Genomic DNA, 25,032 nt, shown 5'->3' with positions numbered 1-25,032 from the left:
TACTAACACAGCCAAAAGAGATAAAGAAAACATGTGAAGACTATTTTGACAAATTCTTGAATGTGAAAAATAGTGTGTGAGAGACTAACTGGTACAGTACGAAGACAAAGAAAATAATATAACAATGCTAACAATGGAATCAATAGTTAAAAGGATAAAAATGAGGAAAGCAGTAGACACTGATGAAATTCACAAGGCGCAATATTTTTCTAAAGCAGGCGAGTTAAACAAAATACAATATGTACCGTATCTGTAATAGATCTGCATTATACAAATCGCATATATCTTGGCGAGTCCTGCTCGTGTCTTAGGAGCTTCAGCGGAGCTGTCGACACAGCGAGAAATGTATGCGCGCGCAGGTTTCTTCTCTCCAAGGTCGGTTGCAAGCTGTCACGTTTATAATGTGTAGTTGGAAGCTCTGGTCTGAGAGCTACAGATCTAGTGTGTTGTGTCAGTGAGTAGTGTACTGTAAGTTCCTGACCATCTATTCTGAATGATTTGACGTGCTGCAATGGGTTCCGAACCGTGCATTATTGACAGCTTGTTATCAAATCCATTTTCTCGGAGGCCTATCCAAGGGAAAACAGACATTATTAAGAATGGCAGGCGTGGCCAGATTTAAAGACATAGCACAGGGAGAAAAACAGAGAATATGTACGTTCGTTCTCTGTATCTCAATATAATACGCACTGGTTGACAGGGTCCAAGAAATTGAATAGACTATTTTGCTGGCCGTGTTTACTATTTTCTGCTGATAACGGTGTATGGTGTAAAAGTGGCTTTGACAATTTGAATACCTTGACACTGTCCATTACAAGGCACGAGAAATCTGCAAACAATATGAAGTGTTTCTTTGGGCTTTGGGCGTACAAGGATCGACCACCAGCTGGATGAACAGAAACGCATCAGTGACCAACTTCATAATGAAAAGGTAAAGAAAAATCGTGGCATACTTAAATGAGTGATCGATGCAGTGGTTTTTTTTAGCAAAACAGGAACTACCATTTCGCGGATATGACGAGTCTGCAACTTCCGTAAACAGAGGGAATTACATAGAACTTCTACAAATTATAAGTGGATATGATCCTCTTCTGGCAGCTCATCTAAAAGGCTCCACCATTTTTAGAGGGACGTCGTCTGCAATCCAAAATGATTTAATAGCAGAAATAAGTTCAGTAATTGTGAGAAGAATAAAGGAGGAGCTTAAACAAGCAACTTTTGTGGTAATATGTTGGACGAAACGTCCGACATTATTAATAAGTCACAACTCTCTACTTTACTCCGTTTTGTAGATGAAAGTGGTGAAATTCAAGAGAGTTTTCTTGGTTTTGCTGACGTTAGTAAAGATCGCACTGCTGGAGCCCTCTTAAATCATGTTCGTGTTATTTTAAAAGAGTGAGGAAAAGATTGTGGCTGAAACATATGACGGTGCTACTGTCTGAATGGGCTTAATAAACTACTTCAAGACCAGTATCCATATGCGATATTTGTGCATTGTTATAGCCACCTATTGAATTTTCACACTACAGCAGTCTGCTTCAAAAATCAAAGAATGTACAATTTTCTTCCAAACAATGTCAGGACTTGCTGCTTTTTCTTTCAAAGTCTACAAAGAGAACAGCTGCTCTTCGAGATTTTGTTCAGAAGAAGTTGCCAACAGTAGCACCAACGACATGGAATTTTGCTTCATGTCTTATTAATAATGTGAAGGGATATTATGATACGCTGGTGAAATTCTTTTAACATGTACAGGATACTTTAGACGACTGGGATGAAGACACTACATTGAAAGCACAAGGATTTTTGTTCTTCTTACTTAAGTTCAACACTAGATTTCTGCTGGCAGTGTTCTCCAAGATTTTGTCATTCTCCGATACTGTATTCAGTATTTTACAAACAAAAAGTCTGAATATTCAGTACTGTGGCAAAAAGGTTGAGAAGCTCTTTTAAAATATCCAGTCTATGAGAGATGAAGATTTTGATAGTTTGTATGGACATGTTGATACTGAAATTGATGTTTATGGAGGACAGCTGTGCTCTAAAAATCGAAGAATTAGTGATGAACCAGAAAAATCAAAATACAAACGTCTATTCAATGAAATTATTGACAATGCACTTGTCCAAATAGGAGAGCGTTTTAAATGCATAAAGAAATTTGTGTTCTTCTTGCTGTTGGATTGTGATTTGTTTGAGAAGCACAGAAATAGGTTTCCAGACAGTGATGTTACTGCCCTAGAAAAGACCTATGGGTCATTTTTCGACATTGTTCGCTTAAAAACAGAATTAAGTGTGATGTATTCATCTTCTGATTTTAAAGAGAAAAGTGTTTCAGACTTAATGCAGTTTATGCATACTAATAAATTGTACATGGGTATGCCAGAAATTTTCAAGCTCAAACTTGTAGCAACAATTCTTGCTACTACATCCTCTGCAGAACGTTCTTTTTCAACACTGAGACGCATTAATACATATTGCAGATCGACTCAATGCCAGGAGAGGATATCATCATTAGCTATGTTGTCGATTGAAAAAGGATTGCTTGCAAAAATTAGATTACAGTCCTTTTTCTATGATGAAGTTATTGATGGTTTTGTAAAGAGAAGCTGCAGAGTAGAGTTTGTTTTCAAGTAGGAAGATTTAATAAATAGTAGCAATTTTTCTGTGTACATAGTTTGACGTTCACTGGCTTGTCATGATTTCTTAATAATTAAAAAATGTGTCTGATTGTTATTCCTTTGGCCATTCTTGTAGGTGTGACATAACCAGTTTGAATGCATGTTCATGTAACCGATGATTAAAATGTTCATGTGATTTAGCGATTATTGGGTTTATAAATTTTATTCATTCAGAAATATGCATGTCCCACCCCACCAACTTTCACGAATGGAAGAGCAAGCCTGACTTTCATGACCAGCATTCGCCCCTGGGGCTAACACCTAATGTTACAAAATTAACCCTGCAGTAGCCTTTCGTACTGTGAGTAGTCGCGGCGGACGGTGGGTCCGCACGTAGATATAAGTAGATTTACGAGTTGTTAACATGAAACTAACAGCAAAAACATACAATGACTAATTTAACATTATGTTTAATCATTCTAAAAGTATATACAACAATCACAAATGTCGAATTGTTAAAGTTGAAGTAATAATCACTTTATCGACCCAGGAGATAGCCACAAAATAGGTTGTCAATCGCAGATAAACACGTAATATATTAGACATAACACAGAATTAACATTTTTCAGCACATTTTAGTCACTGTCTAGATTCTCCAAACATTTGGAGCACACAATCGTTGCATGTTCGAGACACAAGTATTATCACACTTCTTGCAACTGTACTGGTAGGTCTGTTCTTTTTCCTGTCGCAGTAAGCACAGAGACCCCTGTGGTGGCTGGAATTCTCAAGAGGGCGCCCTCTAGGTTCAAGTTTGAAAATTTCACAGATCCTTGACGGTATATTATAGGGCAGATTATTTAAGGCATCTCGGTTTCGCACGTTCCGCAACAAGCGACGAAGGAACTCCCTGCGGGGCATGGGGTTATCAGGATTATTTGCTGTATGAATTACCACACAATTAATTCCTGCAACATTCAGCATGGGGTAAAAAATTATCATAGGCCATAGGCGTGTGTCGTGCACAGTTATAAACAGAGCCCATCTTGTCCACCATGTCTACACCACCTTTGATTTTATTGTACATAACTATCATTTCTGCTTTGCCAGTTTCTTGGTCAATAGCATCATCATGATGGAGGCTAGATATAACTAACACATTCTTGCCCTTCTTCCGTATATATGAAACCAGTGTACACGATTCCTTGAAAGCAAACATGTTTGACTTCTCCGGATGTTTTGGCTGTGTGAGCTCTGGTGGCAATTCCCTTTTGTTCTTTCTGATAGTTCCTATTAAAGTAAGTCTTAACTCACGTTTGAGTGTTTCAATCAATGGCAGACTAGTAAACCAATTGTCTACAGTAACATTTCTACCACTTCCTTTGACTGAATTGCACAGTCTTTGTACTACAGCAGCTGGAGCATTTTTTTTTGCTAGGAGCTTTACGTCGCACCGACACAGATAGGTCTTATGGCGACGATGGGATAGGAAAGGCCTAGGAGTTGGAAGGAAGCGGCCGTGGCCTTAATTAAGGTACAGCCCCAGCATTTGCCTGGTGTGAAAATGGGAAACCACGGAAAACCATTTTCAGGGCTGCCGATAGTGGGATTCGAACCTACTAGCTGGAGCATTACTTGCAGAATATGGTCCATCAGGTTGTGTGCCAACGTACACTTCCATATCCAATGTAATACATCCTGGCATCCCATAAAGCAAATATTTTGATTCCATATTTGTTGGGCTTACTCTGTATATATTGCCTAAACCTGCAGTTTCCTCAGAAAGCCTCCAACTTTTCATCCATAGTCATGTATTCAAATGGAGGTTAGGCAGATTTGCAATTGGTAACAAATAGTTTGAATATGTTCCTTATAGGAGCTAATTCATCATACTTCAGTCTATCTTCTCATGTTGACTTGTCATCAAAATGCAATAACCTGAGAAGGAAGCGAGATCTACTCAATGATATTGTAAGCCTGAATATCTCTACTCCTGTGCCATCAGTCTTCCACAAATCTTTCAGTGAGGTGATTAGCTTTCAGAATTCCCGCCAGGTACAGCAAGCCAATTAAAGCTTGAATTTTGGATGCGGTCGTGTCCCTGCAATCCCTATCCCTAGCATATTTACCTTTCTGAGTTTGAATAATTAAGTTAGTGTTTTGTACTATTGTATTAATTATTTCGTCCGTAAGAAAGTACTTCCAAATTTGAAGAGGAGTTTTCAGTTTCCTTGCTGCGGCCTTCACACCAGGAAGGTGCTTTATTATATTTTCTGGCCTCGTACATACGTTTTTGCATGGTGCGTGTTTGTTTCATTTCGTGACTTAATCTTTACCTATATACACTGGACCATGTGGTTAACAAATACTCCTTTCGCCCATCTCATCACTGTCAGAAATATCTTGCTCTGTGTCTAAGTTTTCACTCTGAATTTCCACTTCATCGGTATCTTCCTCACTTTCACTTTCATCAACACAATCGCTCTCTGAACCGGTTTCTGTTAGAATATCATTTTATCAGTTTCTGCAGTCTTTCAGCCTCTTTCCCATAAGGATCCATTCTAAAATGAAAGAGAAAGAACCTTAACTTACAACAAAGCACTATATGTTCGAGAAGCACAAATTGTGACATAAAACCCTCCAACTGAAGTCCTACTACCTACAAAAATAGCCCTCTTACAATACTTACATAAGCAGCAACAGTTAGCAACCTTCTACGGCAATAGTCGCGCGGGTCTGAGAGTCTGCATTTAGCTATTTATTTCAATACTACCACACAGAATGAAGCAAAACGAGAGAATGACTCATGGGAACTGTTGACAAGAAGGTATTGAAATCATGTGTCTCCTACGGTCTAAGATAAGCGGAGGAAAGAGAAAAGTAGCAGCGTGCGGACTATAAGTCCGCGTGCGAGCACTGCAGGGTTAAAAGAAAAAAGTGGTGGAAGGAGAGAGAAAGTTGGAGAAGTACCATAAATGTCCCAATCCAGCTGGATAAGGAGAAATGATGATGATAAAAATAAAAGTGTTTATGAAAAGCAGCATAGCACTGAGTTTATTCACTGTAGGGACTAGTAAACTTCACATATCTGAAGTTCTTTGTTTGCTATTTTCATGACCTAAAAATAAAATTCATGACTTTTTCAGGACTTTCATGATCAAAACTCCAAATGATGACTTTTTCATGATTTTCATTACCTGTAGACACCCTGTTATAATCTCATATCTCAGTACGTGTTAATTTCAGACACAATTCTATTGGTTGTTACATACAGTGTGAATGGTCACTGGTTCGTAACTCTTGCTGAGGAGAATTCAAGACTATTTCCTTTCTGGAATACTGTTCTGGGCACTACTTCTTCCCTCATCAAAGTCACGTGATTCATAGCCTTGCTCGGGATAAACATTGGAAAAAAGAAAGAAAAACAGCCTCGGGCTAGCGATTGCTCCCTTGCTGTGTTAACTGTTAAGGTCAGCTCACAGCTGCTCGTCCTAACTGATATGAACGGCAATAAGAATAAATTCTCTCATAAATGAAACTTTCAGTTTTCCATTAAATAGGAACTAATATTGACGGGTACAATATATACTAATCAAACAGAGAAACTCTGCATAAATTTATGTAAGTCTTCAAAAAACAAGTGAAAGAAAAAGAAAAAAAACATAACAGGTACCTGTGGAGCAGTCAGCTTGCCACTCAGTTTGCCAAGCTGTACTTCCAAAAGCCACGCATACTCTAGCGTTTCCTCATCCAGGCTTCGTCCTTCATCGCTGAACATTGCATGGCCTCGCACCTGCAAACCTGACAGCATCATGTGACCCCGTGCAAGATGGCCCTCACGGCTTGGCCGAGTCACACAGTCCCAAGACAGTAAGATAGAGGGTGACAACAGCAGCTGCAGTTGAGTCTCTCTGTAACTTTTCTTCATTTCAAAGCCAAACCGCTCTAGAAGAATCATTGGGCATGGTGGGTCTCCCTCACTACAATTCTGTAAACAAGAAGTCATTCATCGAATTGAAACAATCACATTACCTACATAAATAAATGTACAATTTTGTCTGTGCACTTCAAACTTTTGCTTCATATTTTGTTTTTATCTTGGATTAGGTATACAGAGTTCAAAAGCAGGTTCAATTAAATCTGTGTGTGCCTGTCTGGCTGGATGTTTGTGTAAATATCTCAAGAAAACAGCTTGACAGAATTACCTAAAACTCAGTATTTAAGTTCAGTAACATCCTAAAGGCGTACTAGGCAGCAGCAGCATCAAATATTTGTGATTATATGCACATGAAGTAACAGAAACCACAATTTCTGATCATTTATATCTCATATTTCTACTGCTTGAGTTATGGTAATGGAGGTATTCATGAAATTAGATTATTAAAGCAAAGTCCATCAATGTAGAACAACACTAAAATGGAAATATTGTTCAATCATCATGATAAGTGGTGATGATGGTGGTGGTTGTTATTATTGTTTTAATAAGGTGCAAAACAGAGTGATTACGTCAAATGTCATACCTGATAAATATCATGTAAAAACAATTTTAAAATAAGGAATTATCCTGCATGAATAGACAACAGTGCTGCACTTGGTCTTTCTAAGCCATTTACTGATGACAATCTTTTGTATGCTTTGAGAAGAGATGTGAATGGGAAAACACCAGGTTTCAATAATATATGCCCAGAGTTTCAGACAAACTGTGGGAAGATCACATGAAAATGGTTGTGTAAGTTCTTCTCTAACATCCTGTCACAAGAGAGATTCCTTCAGATTTAAACAGACTAAGAACATGGCTATTGTAAAACCATACAAACCTGAAGAATGTTCAAAAGTTACAGACCCATTGCATTACTGAGTGTCTGCTGTATACATTTTTGGAGCGGATCATCTATAGTAGGATTAGCCTTCTGACCTTTAGCATTGTTCCCATAAAACAAGGAGGTCCTATACCTTATCATGATTACGAAGACCAAATTCTCACCCGGATGATACATACTGAAGAAGGCTTTGAGAAATTACTGAAGAGTGGAGCTGTGTTTAAAGTTGTGACTGCTTACATTACACACAGTCTGGAGGGAAAGTTTATGAACTGTTCAAGCTGACAGGATGTAAGTAGCTGTCCCAGTTAATAAGCAAGAAACAGATCACTCACTTCTGGTGGTAATGCATAAGAAGTGCAGAAAAGTTAAGAACTAAACAGTGGTCTCCTGCAAACCCACAAGTCCAACTTGCCTGATGTACTTTATTTGAATTCAGAAGAAAACTTATGGCAACAATTTACAGCAAATGAGGTTAACTACTAATGAGTTGAACCAATTTTGGGTATATTTGATGTACCTCTTAAATGTAAATAAACTGTAAATGATTTTTTGTATATCTGAATTCCTTGAATAATTTACGCACCCAAATATTTTACCTGTTAATTATGTGAGAAAATACAGCACTGTAGTTTCCCTAGTAAATCATTCAGATGAAGATGTGGTAGATGAAGTTTTACTACCTGGACTTACTCATTCCGATGCTGCAAAAGTATTAGACACATCTCTGCAATACACAGAGTATCACTACAGGGGCTGACAATGTAATGAAGCGAAGGTGGAGTATTGCATCATCCTCAAGATTTTCACCTTTTCGTCAGCAGAAAATGAGTGAATTTTTGAGTAAAAATGAGTGGTGTAAGAAACTTTATTATTTTATCATTTTCACCGTTAAATTTGAGTGTTAAGTCTACTGATCTGTACTGTAAGTAAATATGTACTGTATTATTTTTACAGCAAATTTTATGTTGTAATATGTAATGAAAATCCACAGCCTGTTCCCAGTCATTCAACAAGGTCAGGAATGGAATGAATGAAGCCCCCATTTAGCAGCGAGGACAGGAATTGTGCCGGCTCACGAAGCCTGTTGCACTCCTCTGGGACAACAACTAATTATTGACAGATAAAATGAAGTTACATTGGGGAGTGTTGCTGGAATGAAAGATGAAAGGGAAAACAGGAATACCCAGAGGAAAACCTGTCCCACCTCTGCTTTGTCCAGCACAAATCTCGCATGGAGTGACCGGGATTCGAACCACGGAACCCAGCGGTGAAAGGACGGTCGCTGCCACCTGAGCCACAGAGTCTCACCATAATATGTATTACAAGGCCATTTTAGTCTGAAATTTCCTCGAAAATTTTTCTTTACACAAATGTTTGGATTCAGATTATCTGGGTTTTCAGACTGGCGGGTTTCAGATTAGTGGGGCTCTACTGCATCTAACTTAAGGAAACATAATTTGATGCATTTAGTTTCAACACAATTTTCTGTTAAACAGACTTGAGACCTTCCAGTATGATAGTGAGCAGCTGCTGGTGTGATATAGATAAAAGATTTGCCTTCAAATACCACCGAATTCTAATCAGATAATACACTTCATAGTCATTCCACCAATCTATGATTCTATGAATTGGAATTTTTAGAAATATTTTTAAAATCAGAGATATTTGTTCACTTTTCCTTGAGTGCTCCATTTTCCTATAATAATTTCTGCTTCGTTATTATACAAAGGCACTTCAAAAAATAAGGTAACAAGAGCTCACAAGGGTGATATATTCCACCTCGTGTTCGAATTTTCCATCAGGCCCAAAGCAGGAGACCACAGCTTCATGCAGCCGTTACATAGTGCATATGTTGCAACAGACCCTCGCAATATCAGTTGACAGATGGCTGCACACATGGAAACATGATCAAATGTGGAAGTGCGTAGTGTGATCCAGTTTCTGAATTTGAAGGGCACCCAATCAGCAACTTGTTGAGGTGTATGGTGCAAATGACATGACACAGGAACAGGTTTGGTATTGGTGCACTGAGTTTCACAACAGAAGAATGAATGTACACAATGAGCAACAATCTTGTCAGCTAAGCACGTCCAGGAGATAACAATGTGTGCTGTATTAAAGATCTGATCCAGGACAGTTGTCGCTTTGAACTTACGAACACTGCTAATAAACTCAACATTTCAAAAGAGAAAGTGTGCACATTATCATTCATGGGCAGCTGGACTACCAAAAGACGTGTTCACAGTGGACACCAAGACACCTCACAGAGGATCACTCAAGATGGCATTGTCCCTCATGCACTTGATGCGATTCAGCGAGAAATGAGTGCTGTTTCTGCTCTGTATTATTACAGGAGATGAAATGTGGATGCATCATGCAAATGAAAACGAAGCGAGCATCCATATCATGGAAACATCCCTTGTCCCTACGTCGCAAGAAAGTTAAAATTGGCAGAGTCCGAATAGCTCCACCTGCAAAGGAAGTTATGACGATTGTCTTTTGGGACAAGAAGGGTGCACTTCTGGTTGATTTCCTCACCAGATGAGCAACAATGAAAGTTGACACAGACACACTGGAGTGTTTGTTAATAGCAATTTGCAGAAAATAACCTGGACTTCTCTCAACAGGCATTGTGTTGCTGCACAACAAGGCCAGACCACATGCAGCCAACAGCATGTGTGAATTAGTACAGCACTTTTAGTGGAAGGTAATGGACTACACTCCCTACAGCTGAGACCTGGCACCCAGTGATTTCCATCTCTTTGAACCATTGAAGAAGCGCCTGGATAGTAAGCGGTTCAACGATACGGCGATTCAGCATGCCGTCGTGGCACAGCTTTAGAGACCAGACGCAGATTTCTTTCATGCCAACAATGAATGATGCCTTGGTGCACCACTGGAAAAAGCACTTTGACATGTATGGTGACAATGTTGAATAGCAATGTGTATCAGTGCCCTATTTCTGTGTAACTTTATAACTGCCTGTAAAATAAAGTTTCTCCATGCAAGGTCTTGTTACCTATTATGTGAAGTTACCTTGAACTGAAATTATACACAACAGGTATACTGGGGTTCATAGAAAGACACTGAGTTGTAATCAACATAGTTTTGAAAAGGAAGATATAAGATATTCTGCAGACAAAGCAATGATATTTAAATGCAATGCTGCACAACCAGAAATCCCATTTCTCTATTTCTGATTTTAGTACAATCTTACCTTGACCAAATGAGCTTGAATATCATGCATGGTAACAGAAACTGCAACTTCTAGAGGTCGGTATTGACGGGGGTCAAATTCCTTAGGTTTTGACGTGTCTGCATCATCTCCAGTTGCTGATGGATCTGACAAACTTCCTGCCACTGGACCAGCTACTTCACCGCCATTTGAACCAACTGATGTACTTGATGCTCGACTTTGGTGCATGTCTGTAAAGGTCTGATCCTCACCAAATATGTTCTCCTGCAAAGTGAAAACTCTTCCTGAGTCCGATTTCTACCTTTACTTTTAACTGATCTTTTATCATTAATCAACTACTCTTTACTAAACTTTGGTAACTACAATACTTGTACTGAATATATATATTGAATAGGTGGACACAAAGATTCTTCTTCTTTGATATTATAGTAAATATGGAACCTGAAAATGAATATAGTCACTTGTGACAATACTTAATGTTAGGGATGAAATCAACTAACTGATAACAAGTTGAATATTTTAAACCTCCCTGCAAAAAAAAAAAAAAAAGTGTTTTAGGGCAATCAGGAGAACACCCTTCACATATGGCTGCAAACACTAACTCAATAGCATTTATTAAATCTAGATAAAAAGAATCTCCAACATTTCTGAGAGGTATACATACATGTTGTGAAGTACGTAAGAACATATGCATTTTTCAATGACCTACATTTTCTTTTCAATATGACTAAAATTATTAATTACCTAGCACTAAAAACTGTCCAAACTGTTTCAATGAAATTAAAAGATTCACTGCTGAAAAAAATTTGGTCATGTCTTTAGATCAGGGGTTTCCAAATGGCGGCCCACGAGAACATTTTAATAAATAATGCGAAGAATAGTTACAAAATAATATTTTATAAGTCGTTCAAAAATGTATTAATTTTTATATTCTTTATAGACCCAAATCCGAACTAGTTCATTCTTTGATTTTATTTTCTCTTTTTAAAAATTCAGTTGATCTGAATGGATTATTTTTCATTTAAAAAAAAAAATTAATCCAAATTTCACATAATAATGATTGATTTTTACGTCCCACTAACTACTTTTGATGTTTTTCGGAGATGCCGAGGTCCAGGAATTTTGTCACGCAGGAGTTCTCTTACGTGCCTGTAAATCAATAGACACAAGGCTGACGTATTTGAGCACCTTCGGAATGATCTAACAATGAACCTACCAACTTCAGAAAGCCAGCGCCTCAACCACCTGAGCCACTCACCCCGGCTCCAAATTTCACCCTTTTATGCATTTGTAAAATAATGTTTTACCTAAGTAATTAAAATTATCAAACCTTAATTTCAATTGAATTATCCATATTATTTTTTCATAATGGTACTTCTGTAGACCTACTATATGCAGAATAAATTTTCTGCAGTTGGTCAACACATGAATGATTATAATCATAAATTTACAGACATTAAACATGACATGGTAATTCTCAAAATTATGAATAAAGGACCCCTCCTTAACATAACAGAGAATTGCTTTACAAATCTACACCAATATTTTAATCCAAACTTCAATCTTAATGACATTTCCGAAAAATCGAACATTCTTTTTGACCTGCTCATTCAGCTTTTCAGACAATCAAAATCTAATTTTAAAGGTCCGATTTTTCATTCTAGTTATAGTACTTTTCTTAAACAATCTTCCATATTCCCATGTCCCTCAGTTCCACCTTAACATCCTCTCCCCCTCCCCCTTTTCTTTTCCTTCCATTCTTTTTCTCCCTTCACCTCCTCAAGATTTCCTTTGAACCTCACCTACCCCCCATTTCTCTCTTCAGCTTATTACAACAGGCATAAATTCCCTTACGACATTTTATTTAAATATTTTCTTCCACTTGTCCAATTTTCTTTCTTTCTTTCTTTCTTTCTTTCTTTCTTTCTTTCTTTCTTTTTTTCTGTCCTTGCTGTCATTTATTCAGAGTCAAATGTATGGTCCGCATTGAACTGCGAATTCTTGTCCACATTTATTTAACTCCATTTATGTTAATCCTCCTCGCATAACATCCTTCAAGATTCTAGAAACAGAAGAGCTTTCTTCTAGCATCTTACTTCATATCGACATTTATTTCAAGTTTATAAACATCTTGAGAAGACATCGTAGTGATAGGATAGGAAGGGTGGGAGGGGGAGTGTTCATTCTGGTGAAAGAAGAATTGGTAAGCTACGAAAAAGTTAAAGATAAGACACATGAAATTCTAGGTGTAAGGCTCATTTCTAAAGATAATAGGCAACTTGATATATTTGGAGTGTACAGATAGGGAAAGGGTAGCATTGATGCGGATTCGGAATTATTTGATAGGATAGTCAGCTATGTGGGAAACGACATGGAAAGAAATGTGATCGTAGCGGGAGATCTGAATTTGCCAGATGTCAATTGGGAAGGAAATGCGAACGACAGGAAGCATGACCAACAAATGGCAAATAAGTTAATAGGGGAAGGACAGCTGATTCAGAAAGTGATGGAACCAACCAGAGGGAAAAATATCCTGGATGTCGTGCTGATAAAACCGGATTAGCTCTATAGGGAAACTGAAGTAATAGATGGTATTAGTGATCATGAAGCTGTTTTTGTCGTAGTTAAAAATGTGATAGAAAGGAAGGTCTTAAAAGTAGGACTGTTAGGTCCATATGGCTGATAAAGCAGGCATGAGGCAGTTTCTAAAAAGTAACTATGATCGGTGGAAAACGGTATATAAAAATGTAAACAGACTCTGGGATGGGTTCAAAGAAATTGTTGAGGAATGCGAAAAAAGGTTTGTACCTTTAAGGGTGGTAAGGAATGGTAAAGACCCACCTTATTATAATAGAGAAATAAAGAGACTAAGAAGGAGGTGCAGACTGGAAAGAAATAGAGTTAGAAATGGCTGTGGAAGTAAGGAGAAATTGAAGGAACTTACTAGAAAATTGAATCTAGCAAGGAAGGCAGCTAAGGATAACATGATGGCAAGCATAATTGGCAGTCATACGAATTTTAGTGAAAAATGGAAGGGTATGTATAGGTATTTTAAGGCAGAAACAAGTTCCAAGAAGGACATTCCAGGCATAATTAATGAACAAGGGGAGTGTGTATGTGAGGATCTTCAAAAGGCAGAAGTATTCAGTCAGCAGTATGTAAAGATTGTTGGTTACAAAGATAATGTCGAGATAGAGGAGGAGACTAAGGCCAAAGAAGTAATAAAATTTACATATGATAACAATGACATTTACAATAAGATACAAAAGTTGAAAACTAGAAAAGCGGCTGGAATTGATCAGATTTCTGGGGATATACTAAAGACAATGGGTTGGGATATAGTACCATATCTGAAGTACTTATTTGATTATTGTTTGGTCGGAGGAGCTATACCAGATGAATGGAGAGTTGCTATAGTAGCCCCTGTGTATAAAGGAAAGGGTGATAGACATAAAGCTGAAAATTACAGGCCAGTAAGTTTGACATGCATTGTATGTAAGCTTTGGGAAGGCATTCTTTCTGATTATATTAGACATGTTTGTGAAATTAATAACTGGTTCGATAGAAGGCAATTCGGTTTTAGGAAAGGTTATTCCACTGAAGCTCAACTTGTAGGATTCCAGCACGATATAGCAGATATCCTGGATTCTGGAGGTGAAATGGACTGTATTGCGATTGACCTGTCTAAAGCATTTGATAGGGTGGATCATGGGAGACTACTGGCAAAAATGAGTGCAATTGGACTAGACAAAAGAGTGACTGAATGGGTTGCTATATTTCTAGAAAACAGATCTCAGAGAATTAGAGTAGGTGAAGCTTTATCTGACCCTGTAATAATTAAGAGGGGAATTCCTCAAGGCAGTATTATCGGACCTTTTTGTTTTCTTATATATATAAATGATATGAGTAAAGGAGTGGAATCGGAGGTAAGGCTTTTTGTGGATGATGTTATTCTCTATAGAGTGATAAATAAGTTACAAGATTGTGAGTAACTGCAACATGACCTCGAAAATGTTGTGAGATGGACAGCAGGCAATGGTATGTTGATAAACAGGGTTAAAAGTCAGGTTGTGAGTTTCACAAATAGGAAAAGTCCTCTCAGTTTTAATTACTGCGTTGATGGGGTGAAAGTTCCTTTTGGGGATCATTGTAAGTATCTAGGTGTTAATATAAGGAAAGATCTTCATTGGAGTAATCACATAAATGGGATAGTAAATAAAGGGTACAGATCTCCGCACATGGTTATGAGGGTGTTTAGGGGTTGTAGTAAGGATGTAAAGGAGAGTGCATATAAGTCTCTGGTAAGACCCCAACTAGAGTATGGTTCCAGTGTATGGGACCCTCACCAAGATTACCTGATTCAAGAACTGGAAAAAATACAAAGAAAAGCAGCTCGATTTGTTCTGGGTGATTTCCGACAAAAGAGTAGCATTACAAAAATGTTGCAATGTTTGGGTTGGGAAGAATTGAGAGAAAGAAGAAGAGCTGCTCGACTAAGTGGTATGTTCCGAGCTGTCAGCGGAGAGATGGCGTGGAATGACATTAGTAGACGAATAAGTTTGAATGGTGTTTATAAAAGTAGGAAAGATCACAATATGAAGACAAAGTTGGAATTCAAGAGGACAAAATGGGGCAAATATTCATTTATAGAAAGGGGAGTTAGGGATTGGAATAACTTACCAAGGGAGATGTTCAATAAATTTCCAATTTCTTTGAAGTCATTTAGGAAAAGGCTAGGAAAGCAACAGATAGGGAATCTACCGCCTGGGCGACTGCCCTAAATGCAGATCAGTATTGATTGATTGATTGATTGACAATGTTACGGTACTGTAATTTCAATTGATCTCTGAATGAATAGCAGCATTGCTTGAAAACCAACCTTTTTCGATTTCCATGACCAACAACTTAAGTATTACTTCTACAACTTGTTACTTTTATACGGCGTACAGGACCTTTTTATGGATCTCTATTTTTTTAACATAATGTAGCGGATCTCTGGATTCTTAAGCCTCCACGCGCAACAATTACCTTCCTTCAAGTTCCAAAAAACTGAAGAGCCTTTCCAGCATCCGTGTGTTTTTAAGTCTATGAACATCTTAAAAAACGACGTAATTTCATCTCAGTTGTTCTTCGAATATGAAGCAGCAAATTTAAGAAGCCAGCATATGTTGAATTCCTTGACCAACAACTGAAAAATTTCCATCCCTGTCAACTTTTTAATGCTATACGGCGCACGGGTCTTTAATCGTAAATAAACGACGTGACTTCGGCTCAGTGGTTCTTCAATTGGATACCAGTATCTTAAAGAAGCCAGCATATTCTAATCTCCGTATCCAGCAACTCAAGGATTCTTTTCTATAACATCTTTTTAGTGCGCACTGGACTTCATTCATAAATAAATGACGTAACTTCGGCTCAATGGTTCCTCAATTGGATACCTGCATCTTAAAGGAGTCAGCATATTCCAGCAATGCAAGGATTCCTATCTATAACATCTTTTTAATATGCACAGGACTTATTATGAATCTCTTTCAGAGAGTTATTTTTTAACATAGTGCTGCACAATATCTCACATTGTATGCACTTTTACGAGACCGTACATGTCTTTACATTGTTTAATTTCTTCGTTATTTGTGTTTTAATTTTGGTTTAGGCTGACGATGACCTATTACTAGGTCGAAACTAGTCCCTAATCATTTATGTAATTTAAACTATTTACATTTTGTATTGAAAAGGTGGACCCAAATAATACATTAATTTACTCTATTGCTATCATTCAAGTGCGGCCCACGAACATGCCTAAGGTTTCCAATATGGCCCTCGAGCCCTTACAAATTGGAAACCCCTGCTTTAGATGTTCCTAACTATATTGTATGAATGCATAGTGATATGGGGATTGGACTATACTGGCAATAACATGTCCTGTTTACAGGGCTCCATTGTCATCCGGATGTTTGAGAGATGTCAGTGTCAGTTGAAAGGTTCGAGTCCCTCAAATCAAAGTGTGTACGAAAGTTTGTCTGTGTGGAGTACAATGCTTACAAGTCATGGCTGATTGTACAGACCAAGGTACACAATGGGAGAAGCAGTTGTCATCGAATGAACCCACTCCTGCACTTACACTGCTTCAAGAAGGCTACTCGTAGAGGTATGTTGCCAGATTGCTAGGGGTTGCTTAGAATACGATTTGGTATCTGTGGAAATGTTTCTAAGGGACTGGAAATGTTACAAGTCTGTAAATCTGGAGGAGACATGGGGAACGATTTCATCTAACAGCTATACAATCTACCATTACTTATGGAGGTAGATCTGTTATGGTGAGGGCAGGCGTAAGTCTTCTCAAGAAAACTGATCCAATCATTCACAATGGATCCTTAAATGCTCGACTGCCAACTTGAATCCAATCAAAAAAGCCTGGGATCAAATGGAGCAAAACATCCAAGTTAGAAATCCATTATCACAAACAGTGCAAGTCCTTGAAGATGGCCTTTTGGAAGAATGAGGATGTCTGCCTCAACTGAACACGCAGTAACTAGTCAGAAACGTAAGAAGATATTATGAAGCTGTTTATCAATATGCAGAGTGGCAATTCTCCTTATCAAGATGCTTAATTACCATATAAGCCCTTTTCGTCTATGATGAGGGACCACTTCGATTATGACCTACTGAGCAATGACATGTCTTGAGTGTCCAAAGAATGCTTTGCAATTCAATTCTTAATTGTTGCAAAGGAGGAGGATTATTTTCATTGTGTGTCTGTTTTCACTTCAAGGTATATCATGGAAGTAAGAGCATATCAAAAAATGTGACAAATTTCTATTTTGAGCAGTGTACATATCAGATAGTTTCTCAAATCCCCTTTGGGGATATTTGTAAAAATACCATGAGTATGATTCATACACTAAATTCTTCAACTGCCAGTCAGTGAGACTTGGCCCTCGACCTGACAGTCGCAGGTAGTACCGTCTACTGTCATTTATGGTAGCAGGATGACCCTGAGGTGGTGGTGGTGATTACAGCTTTAAGAGGAAGTACAACTAGGCAACCAGCCTCTTCATAACACTAATCAAAGAGAAAAAATGGAAGGGATCTGATACTTCCAAAAATGAAGGTTATCGGCCAAAGAAAGACAAGGACCACGAAGGGCGTGAAAATTAAAGACTCCATAGCCCTCGGAAACCTAATAGCGGTGGGGTAGGGAAAGAACAAGAGTTGGCTAAGGAAGGTCGGATAGGATAGATGAAAGTGAGGAGCCTGGCACAAGTAAGGGATGATCCTGACCTGACAAAAAAAAAAAATTAATATTGAAGCAAAATATTTTTCAATTTTTTATAGATAATAAATATTTTCACATTTTTAACATACAAAAATCTCTTCTCTACTAATCATCATCTAAATGTAGGCTGCAGTTGACAAAGACATTTGATAGGTATCTGCTGGGCTTCAGGAAGGTTCTTCTTACCGAGTCCAAAAATATACAACTGGAATTATCTATATTATACTGAACAGAAACCAGTAATACAGAACTAACCTTGAGATGCATGAAGTTTCTCAACCAAGATCCATAGATCATCATCACTGAAGGGCCAATTTCCAACTCCAAGCTCACTTTGTCTGCAGCTAATGTTGTTGGATCAAACCTCTGAGAACCATCCTGAAAAACAGAAGTAGTTTAACAAAAAATTAATATTTATTCAAAAGTTAGAAGGCAGACAAAACTGTCTAATCTTACATATTTCATAAGCTCATTTTGCAAACTGTGAAGAAAAGCTAGAGTTCAGACAGAAAGCATTATACAATCTGAAAGTTTTCCAGTAGTTCAATCTCTCCATCTTTCATTTCATTTGCTATCTCCTTATAAATGCACTAACACAGGATTTCTGGTTTCCTGTATTTATTGTATTCTATTGAAGAAACCAACACAGACAGCTACTACCATCAAGAAAGATTCTTTCCATCCCAAAGCACACAAATGTGCTACCTATAGCAGTATGGTAGATCGGGCATTCAGTGTACTGTTAAATAAAGAAACTTTTAGTAAAGAATTAAATACAATTCGCTCCATAGCTAAATGTAACGGGCATGATAATGCATTTATAGAACGCATTATCAATAAACGCAGACATCGCTTAAACCCAACTTTAACTATAGAGAAAACTAAACCTGAGCACTACTCAACCTTTACTTTCAATGAAGATATTTACAGCTTTACAAATATTTTGAAGAAACATAACACTAAAATCCAATTTTGGACTGATAATAGAAATATGGAGCTCAATTAATAAAACTGACATTTATCAAAAATCAAGTGTCTACAGATTCCATTGTCAATTTTTTTTTTTTTACTTTACGTCGCACCGACACAGATATGTCTTACGGCGACGATGAGATAGGAAAGGCCTAGGAATTGGAATGAAGCGGCCGTGGCCTTAATTAAGGTACAGCCCAGCATTTGCCTGGTGTGAAAATGGCAAACCACGGAAAACCATTTTCAGGGCTACCGAGAGTGGGGCTCGAACCCACTATCTCCAATGTCAAAATTGTTGCTTGTCATCAAGTGTCCAGTAATCGCTTACTGGGTTTGTTAGAACCAGGGATTATCAGTTCCTGGAGCAGTGAATAATAATATACGAAGATAAATGCTCGATAATACTTCCACTACAATGCAAACCCTGGTCTTGATAAAGGTCCACTACAATTCATTTGACAGAGCATTGACCATATGAATGCAGATGAAAGCATTATAAAATCATGACATCCATTATAATGGCACCAAGACGTATAAATTCCATGACTTATGCAATGCTGGGGAGTGCATGTAGAGTGCCTGTCTTCTTCATGGTTTCCATGGCAGGGATGGCAAATAAAACAAGATGGCTAACACTTAGGGCAAAGATAGTATACACATAAACCGAGTGTCTCGAGTTTCTCTCTAATTAGTGTATTCTATGGACTGTCGATAAAACAAGATGGCTGACACTCAGGGCACAAAAGACACAAAACATTTGTAACAAAAATCAACACTAAATGATCCCAGATCTACCAGATAACATCAACATACACTCAACACATGCCACATCATCACAAACACTGCCAGGAAATCACAAGTAAACAGAGATATGATGGACCAAATCTACAGACGAACATCTACTTCTGCCATTATTATTATTATTATTATTATTATTATTATTATTATTGGATGATCATTTTGTAGTGCAAGCACTCTTAGTGCTCTCTTAAAGACACCATCCCATCGGTTCAAGTCACAGCCAATTAAACTCCCTCATTGGCATGGCAGAGGCACAGATTCAGTGCGATACAGTGGAGCTGTCTGGAGTATCAAGGGAAAGCATCCACAATTTTCAACCCCGAGCATGGATCCCCAAACCATTACAGAAATTGTGGATACACTATTCCCTGACCATCCAGAGAGGATTGACTGTGACGATGAAAAAGAATTGGATGATATACCCCTCTTCACAGGAGAAGAGCTGAATAGAGCTATTAGCTCTCTCAGAAACAAAAAGACTCCAGGACCAGATGGTATACCTGCAGAAGTGCTAAAGATAATATCAGAACTCTGTCCAGAACTGTTGCTGAATATGTACAATCACTACCTGAAAGCGGGTGTTTTTAGTCCCCGAAGGAAAATGGCCTGATTGGTTTTGATCAGCAAAGGAAAACCTGGTGGTTACAGACCTTCACGTATGTTGGACACAGATGGAAAAGGCCTGGAGAAACTTCTGCAGCCCAGAATTCTCTCGGCAGTTCTGCTAGCAGGAGATTTATCTGTTAGTCAGCATGGATTTCGGAGAGGGCACTCAACGATGGATGCAGTGTGGGAGGTGGTGAATACAACAGAAAGAGCACAAACTGGCAATCATCATTCCCATAAATTGACACTTCTTGTGATCCTGGATGTGAAGAACGCTTTCAACTCGGCAAGGTGGAGCGACATGTTGGCTCTTGAAGAATCTTTCAAGCTAAAACAGTATCTTATGCATATAATGAAAGACTACTTCAAGGATCGCACTCTGCTGTATGATACAGAAGATAGACAAAGAACAAAACGACTGACTGCTGATGCAGCGCAGGGATCGATCCTTGGCCCAGATCTTTGGAACATCATGTATGATGGCTTGTTGCATTTCGAGATGCCAGAGGACACGAAGCTTGTGGGCTAACCTGATGATGTGGCCGTCTTGATAGTGGCTCGTAATGTTGAGATGGCTCAAATCAAACTGAACCAGGTGATGCAACGCATAAAAGAATGGATGAGTAGTCACAGGCTAACACTAGCAGAACACAAAACGGAGATAGTTCTTTTGACGAGGAAAAGGACTGAGACTCTTGTGCCAATGACTGCTGGAGAGTTAGTGATTGAAAAGTCTATGAGCACTAAATATCTAGAAGTGACACTTGACTCCAAGCTCACCTTCTGGAAACATATTCAGAGAGCGACAGATAAGGCAGTAAAATACATCATTGCACTTAGCAGACTGATGGGAAATATTAAAGGTCCGAAATCCAGTAACCGACGCCTTCTCATGTCGACGGTTCAGTCAGTGCTCCTGTATGGCTCTGAAATCTGGGCTGAATCCTTGAGATTTGCTTGGTATCAGAGAAGGATAGCTGTTGTACAATGGAGAACAGCTTTACGTATTGCATGTGCATGCCGCACGGTTTCTGAACCTGCAATCCTCACGGTGGCAGCAATAACCCCAACAGATATACTTGCACTGGAGCGACAAGAAATCTGGCATATCCAAAGAGAGCTGGGAAAGAAATGTCCAAAGAAGCGTGCCTTCAGTCAACAGATGAGGCGATGGCAACTCAGATGGGAAAGTGACCCTCAGAGTAACTAGACCAAGCGACAGATACCACGCTTGGATATCTGGGTTGAAAGGGTTCATGGTGAAGTCAACTATTATCTCAGAAATTCCGGCAATGAGTGGGCGGAGCAAGTGATGCAGCATGCATATACCGTGACGTCATCTATGATGTAACATTTATTATAATTTGGGTCCACCTTATTCAATACATAAAAACTGTTGCTTAGATGTAATTAAACATATATTTCAATCTGAACTAGTTTCGACGCCGCTCTGCGTCATCATCAACTGATATAAGTTTAAGGAAAAATCGACAATCATATAAGTTTATCTACTTCAAATTGATCACAATTTAAGACCATATTAACAACATGAAACTGTATTAAAATTATACTATATTTTCTACAAGTCGAAGACTTGCGAGTCTTAAGCCATAAACTGATAAAAACATATGCAAACCGGTTTGCTCACTTATGAAATAACATGGATTTAAAAGAACAACAACTTTAAAATAAAATAGTCTTGAAGTAACTTTGTGCTTAATTTTATCATGCTTCTTAAAACTTGACGTAGAATCGTAGTAGAAATGATTCAGTAAAAACTACAGTGTTCCTTTAATGGAGCAATCCTAGTGAGGTGGAAACGAGCCATAAGTCCTTTGAGATGTTATTAAGGACAACGTTAATCAGGAGAACTGATACTAGATATATTATTTCTGTGATACTACGAAACCAGGAATCCTGAGATCATGTGGCAGTGTATGTAGAGGATGTCCTTCATCAGAAGAAGAGAGATTTGGAAGCGTACGAACGCCCGTAAAGGAGAAACGAAGAAAGAAGAAGTCATAAAGACTAAGAAAGTACGTCATCATCCTGAAGTAATGCGAGAGCGGTTCTGAGGTGATGATACACATCGTGGGAAAAGGGTGTGTGGTTTCTAGTGGGTAAGAATCCCACATACTTGTGAAGTCCGGACCCTTCACAAGTGTCTTTTGAAGATTTCCCACAGTCCCTCATTAAAAAAAAATATTATCATCATTATTATTATTACACATATTGTTTAAAATGTAAATAAACTAATATTTGATGTAATAAATTATGTTTATGTTTATCTCCTCATATTAATGTATTCTATTGCATATTGTTATTGCTATGACAACATGCCTTCCTTATGAAGTAAAAACATAATCATTCCTTCCAAAACAAGTATCTTATTCATACACTAATTCCACAAAGGAAGTATTTATTAATAAGGTAGATAATGTTCTTACGTATACATGTAAGATGAAGAACGGAAGATCCATATACAGGTAAGTGGGTTTCCCTTCGGTTGAAGTCCAAACCGTGTCTAATTTAGAACAGTAAGTCCACATGGTATGGTGGATTCGAATCCCACAGTTGGCAGATCTGAAGTAGGTTTTTTTTTTTTTTTTTTTTTTGCTTTCTCCATTTTCAGTCCAGGCTAAATCCGTGGCTGTACCTTTATTAAGGCAACAACTGCTTCCTTCCATTCCAGTCCTAGCCCTCTCCTATCCCACTGTTGCCATATGACCTGTCTTCAGTCAGTGCGACTAAAGCCAATAGCAAAAAAAGATTTTTAAATAATAATAATAATAATAATAAAAATCTGTTGATGTTGTTTGACTTATCAGTGACCCTGTACATTTCCTAAGTTTCCCTAATGTGGTAAGCTTGAGGTAAAACTAACCTGCAAGCAGAAAATATGTTTAAAAATGCCAATCCCTTACTGCTTTTAGAAGAAAGGAAGGAAGAAAGAAAGAAAAGAAAGAAAAGAAAGCAAAGAAAGAAAAGAAAGAAAACAACAAGGAAGTTCTTGAACTTTTGGAAATCGCAATTAAACATTAAATTTAGATCTCTCTCTCCTTTTAAGAATACGGTTATAGAAATGTGCATATCAAAATAAAGGCAGGAAATGTCTAAAATTAAATCAAGTGAGTGAAGGAGAGAGAGTGTATGACTAGCTCAGATGGTAGAGTGCTAGCCTCCTAAGCTCAGGATGACGGGTTCGATCCCAGCACAGTTCGGCGGTATTTGAAGGTGCTCAAATACACCAGCCTTTTGTCTGTAGATTTAAGAGTATGCAAAAGAATTCTTGCAGGACAAAATTCTGGTACATCGGCATTTATGCAAACTGCAGAAGTAGTTAGTTGAACGTTAAACCAATAACTTTATTATTACTATTATTATTATTATTATTATTATTATTATTATTATTATTATTATTATTATTATCATCATCATCAATTCCTCAGTGAGCTTGAAAGCTGACATTTCTGTTCGTGTAGCTTGGCTCATTAGTGCTCCTCTAAGTTTCCTAGGTAAGCTTGAGGGTATAACCAGCCTGGAATCTGAAAATATGCTCAAAAATCTCTCTCCTTTACTCGTTCGCACAAAAGAAACTAAAGACATTAACAATTTCTACAAATTTTGAAAATCACACTATAAAGATTTATTAAATAAACTTCATAGTTCAATATGGTTATAGTAATGCATATATCAAAATAAAGGTAGAAATACGCGACATTAAATTGAGTGAGGGTGACAGTGTGTGTCTTTCCTCCTCATTGAGCTTGAAAACTGACTTAATTATGAATATCTTGATTTATTTCATCTTTACTTTTATCATTAACTTGGGTAAGGAAACCTCCAATAAAGATGCTAACATTGAGGTTAGTTTGTTATGGTTATGTCTAGTGATTTTAATATGTAACTAGTCGAGTTGGCAGCAGTGATGAGCCATTAAATAAAAAATAAAGAGAATAGAGTGGCGATATTTTTTAGTGTTCAGCTTTACGTGCCGAGTACTATACCTAAGGAATTTGTGCATTTCGGTCACTTAGCATATCAATTATAATGCCAACTACACTGCAGCAGGTTATTAAATTAATAAAGATAAATGTCATTTGCTTGTCTACTCCTTAGACCAGTTTTTTGATACAGGGTGGGGGATGAGGCAAGATGAAATTATATGACATGCTTTTACGACCCTTCGTGATGTCAAGAGGTCAAATGAAACATACGTGTAAACATTTCATATTTTCTCCATGAACAACGCATATACAGTGGTATACTCTGTACGAACGAAAATTATATACACAAAAGCCAATCACATACCCTACTCAACAAATCAGTCTAAGGAATGTTAAATGTTGAACTATGCTGGAAATATTGTATAAAAGGAAATTTGTGAAACAATCTGATCAGTGTAAAAATGCATGCTATTTGTAAAAGTATGTGAGAATTTACATAAAACTTTGCATTTTCATAAAATGATGTAAATTTGCATAATGCTAATTGTTAAAGAACAATGAACTATTAATGTATCACCTGAGTCCACTGCAGTCCAGGTGATTTGCGACATCGAGGTATTCGCATTGGTGACAAAAGTATCTCCTCTTTCTCGGGTGTGGTTATATCAGCTTGAGGTGGAGGTCCCAAAGGTGGTGATGGATGATATGTATAATTTATACACAGAGCCACAATAGGTACTGACCAGCAATCCACCCATCCATTACTGCAACAAGGAAGAAACAAATATTTTTAATT

At 37.8% G+C, this 25,032-nt stretch overlaps 1 protein-coding gene across 1 annotated transcript in view; it reads right to left on the bottom strand.

Moving 5' to 3' along the window:
• tweek (transmembrane protein KIAA1109 homolog tweek) overlaps positions 1 to 25,032 on the bottom strand; it is an 843,591-nt gene that overhangs the window by 678,224 nt on the left and 140,335 nt on the right. Inside the window, 4 exon segments of the mRNA XM_068226772.1 lie at positions 6,289 to 6,603; positions 10,656 to 10,898; positions 18,166 to 18,288; positions 24,814 to 25,000. Coding sequence (XP_068082873.1) covers positions 6,289 to 6,603; positions 10,656 to 10,898; positions 18,166 to 18,288; positions 24,814 to 25,000 — 868 coding nt within the window.

The sequence above is a fragment of the Anabrus simplex genome, chromosome 1, assembly GCF_040414725.1.
Source record: "Anabrus simplex isolate iqAnaSimp1 chromosome 1, ASM4041472v1, whole genome shotgun sequence".
NCBI lineage: Eukaryota > Metazoa > Arthropoda > Insecta > Orthoptera > Tettigoniidae > Anabrus > Anabrus simplex.
This window is presented reverse-complemented; position numbering and strand designations above follow the sequence as displayed.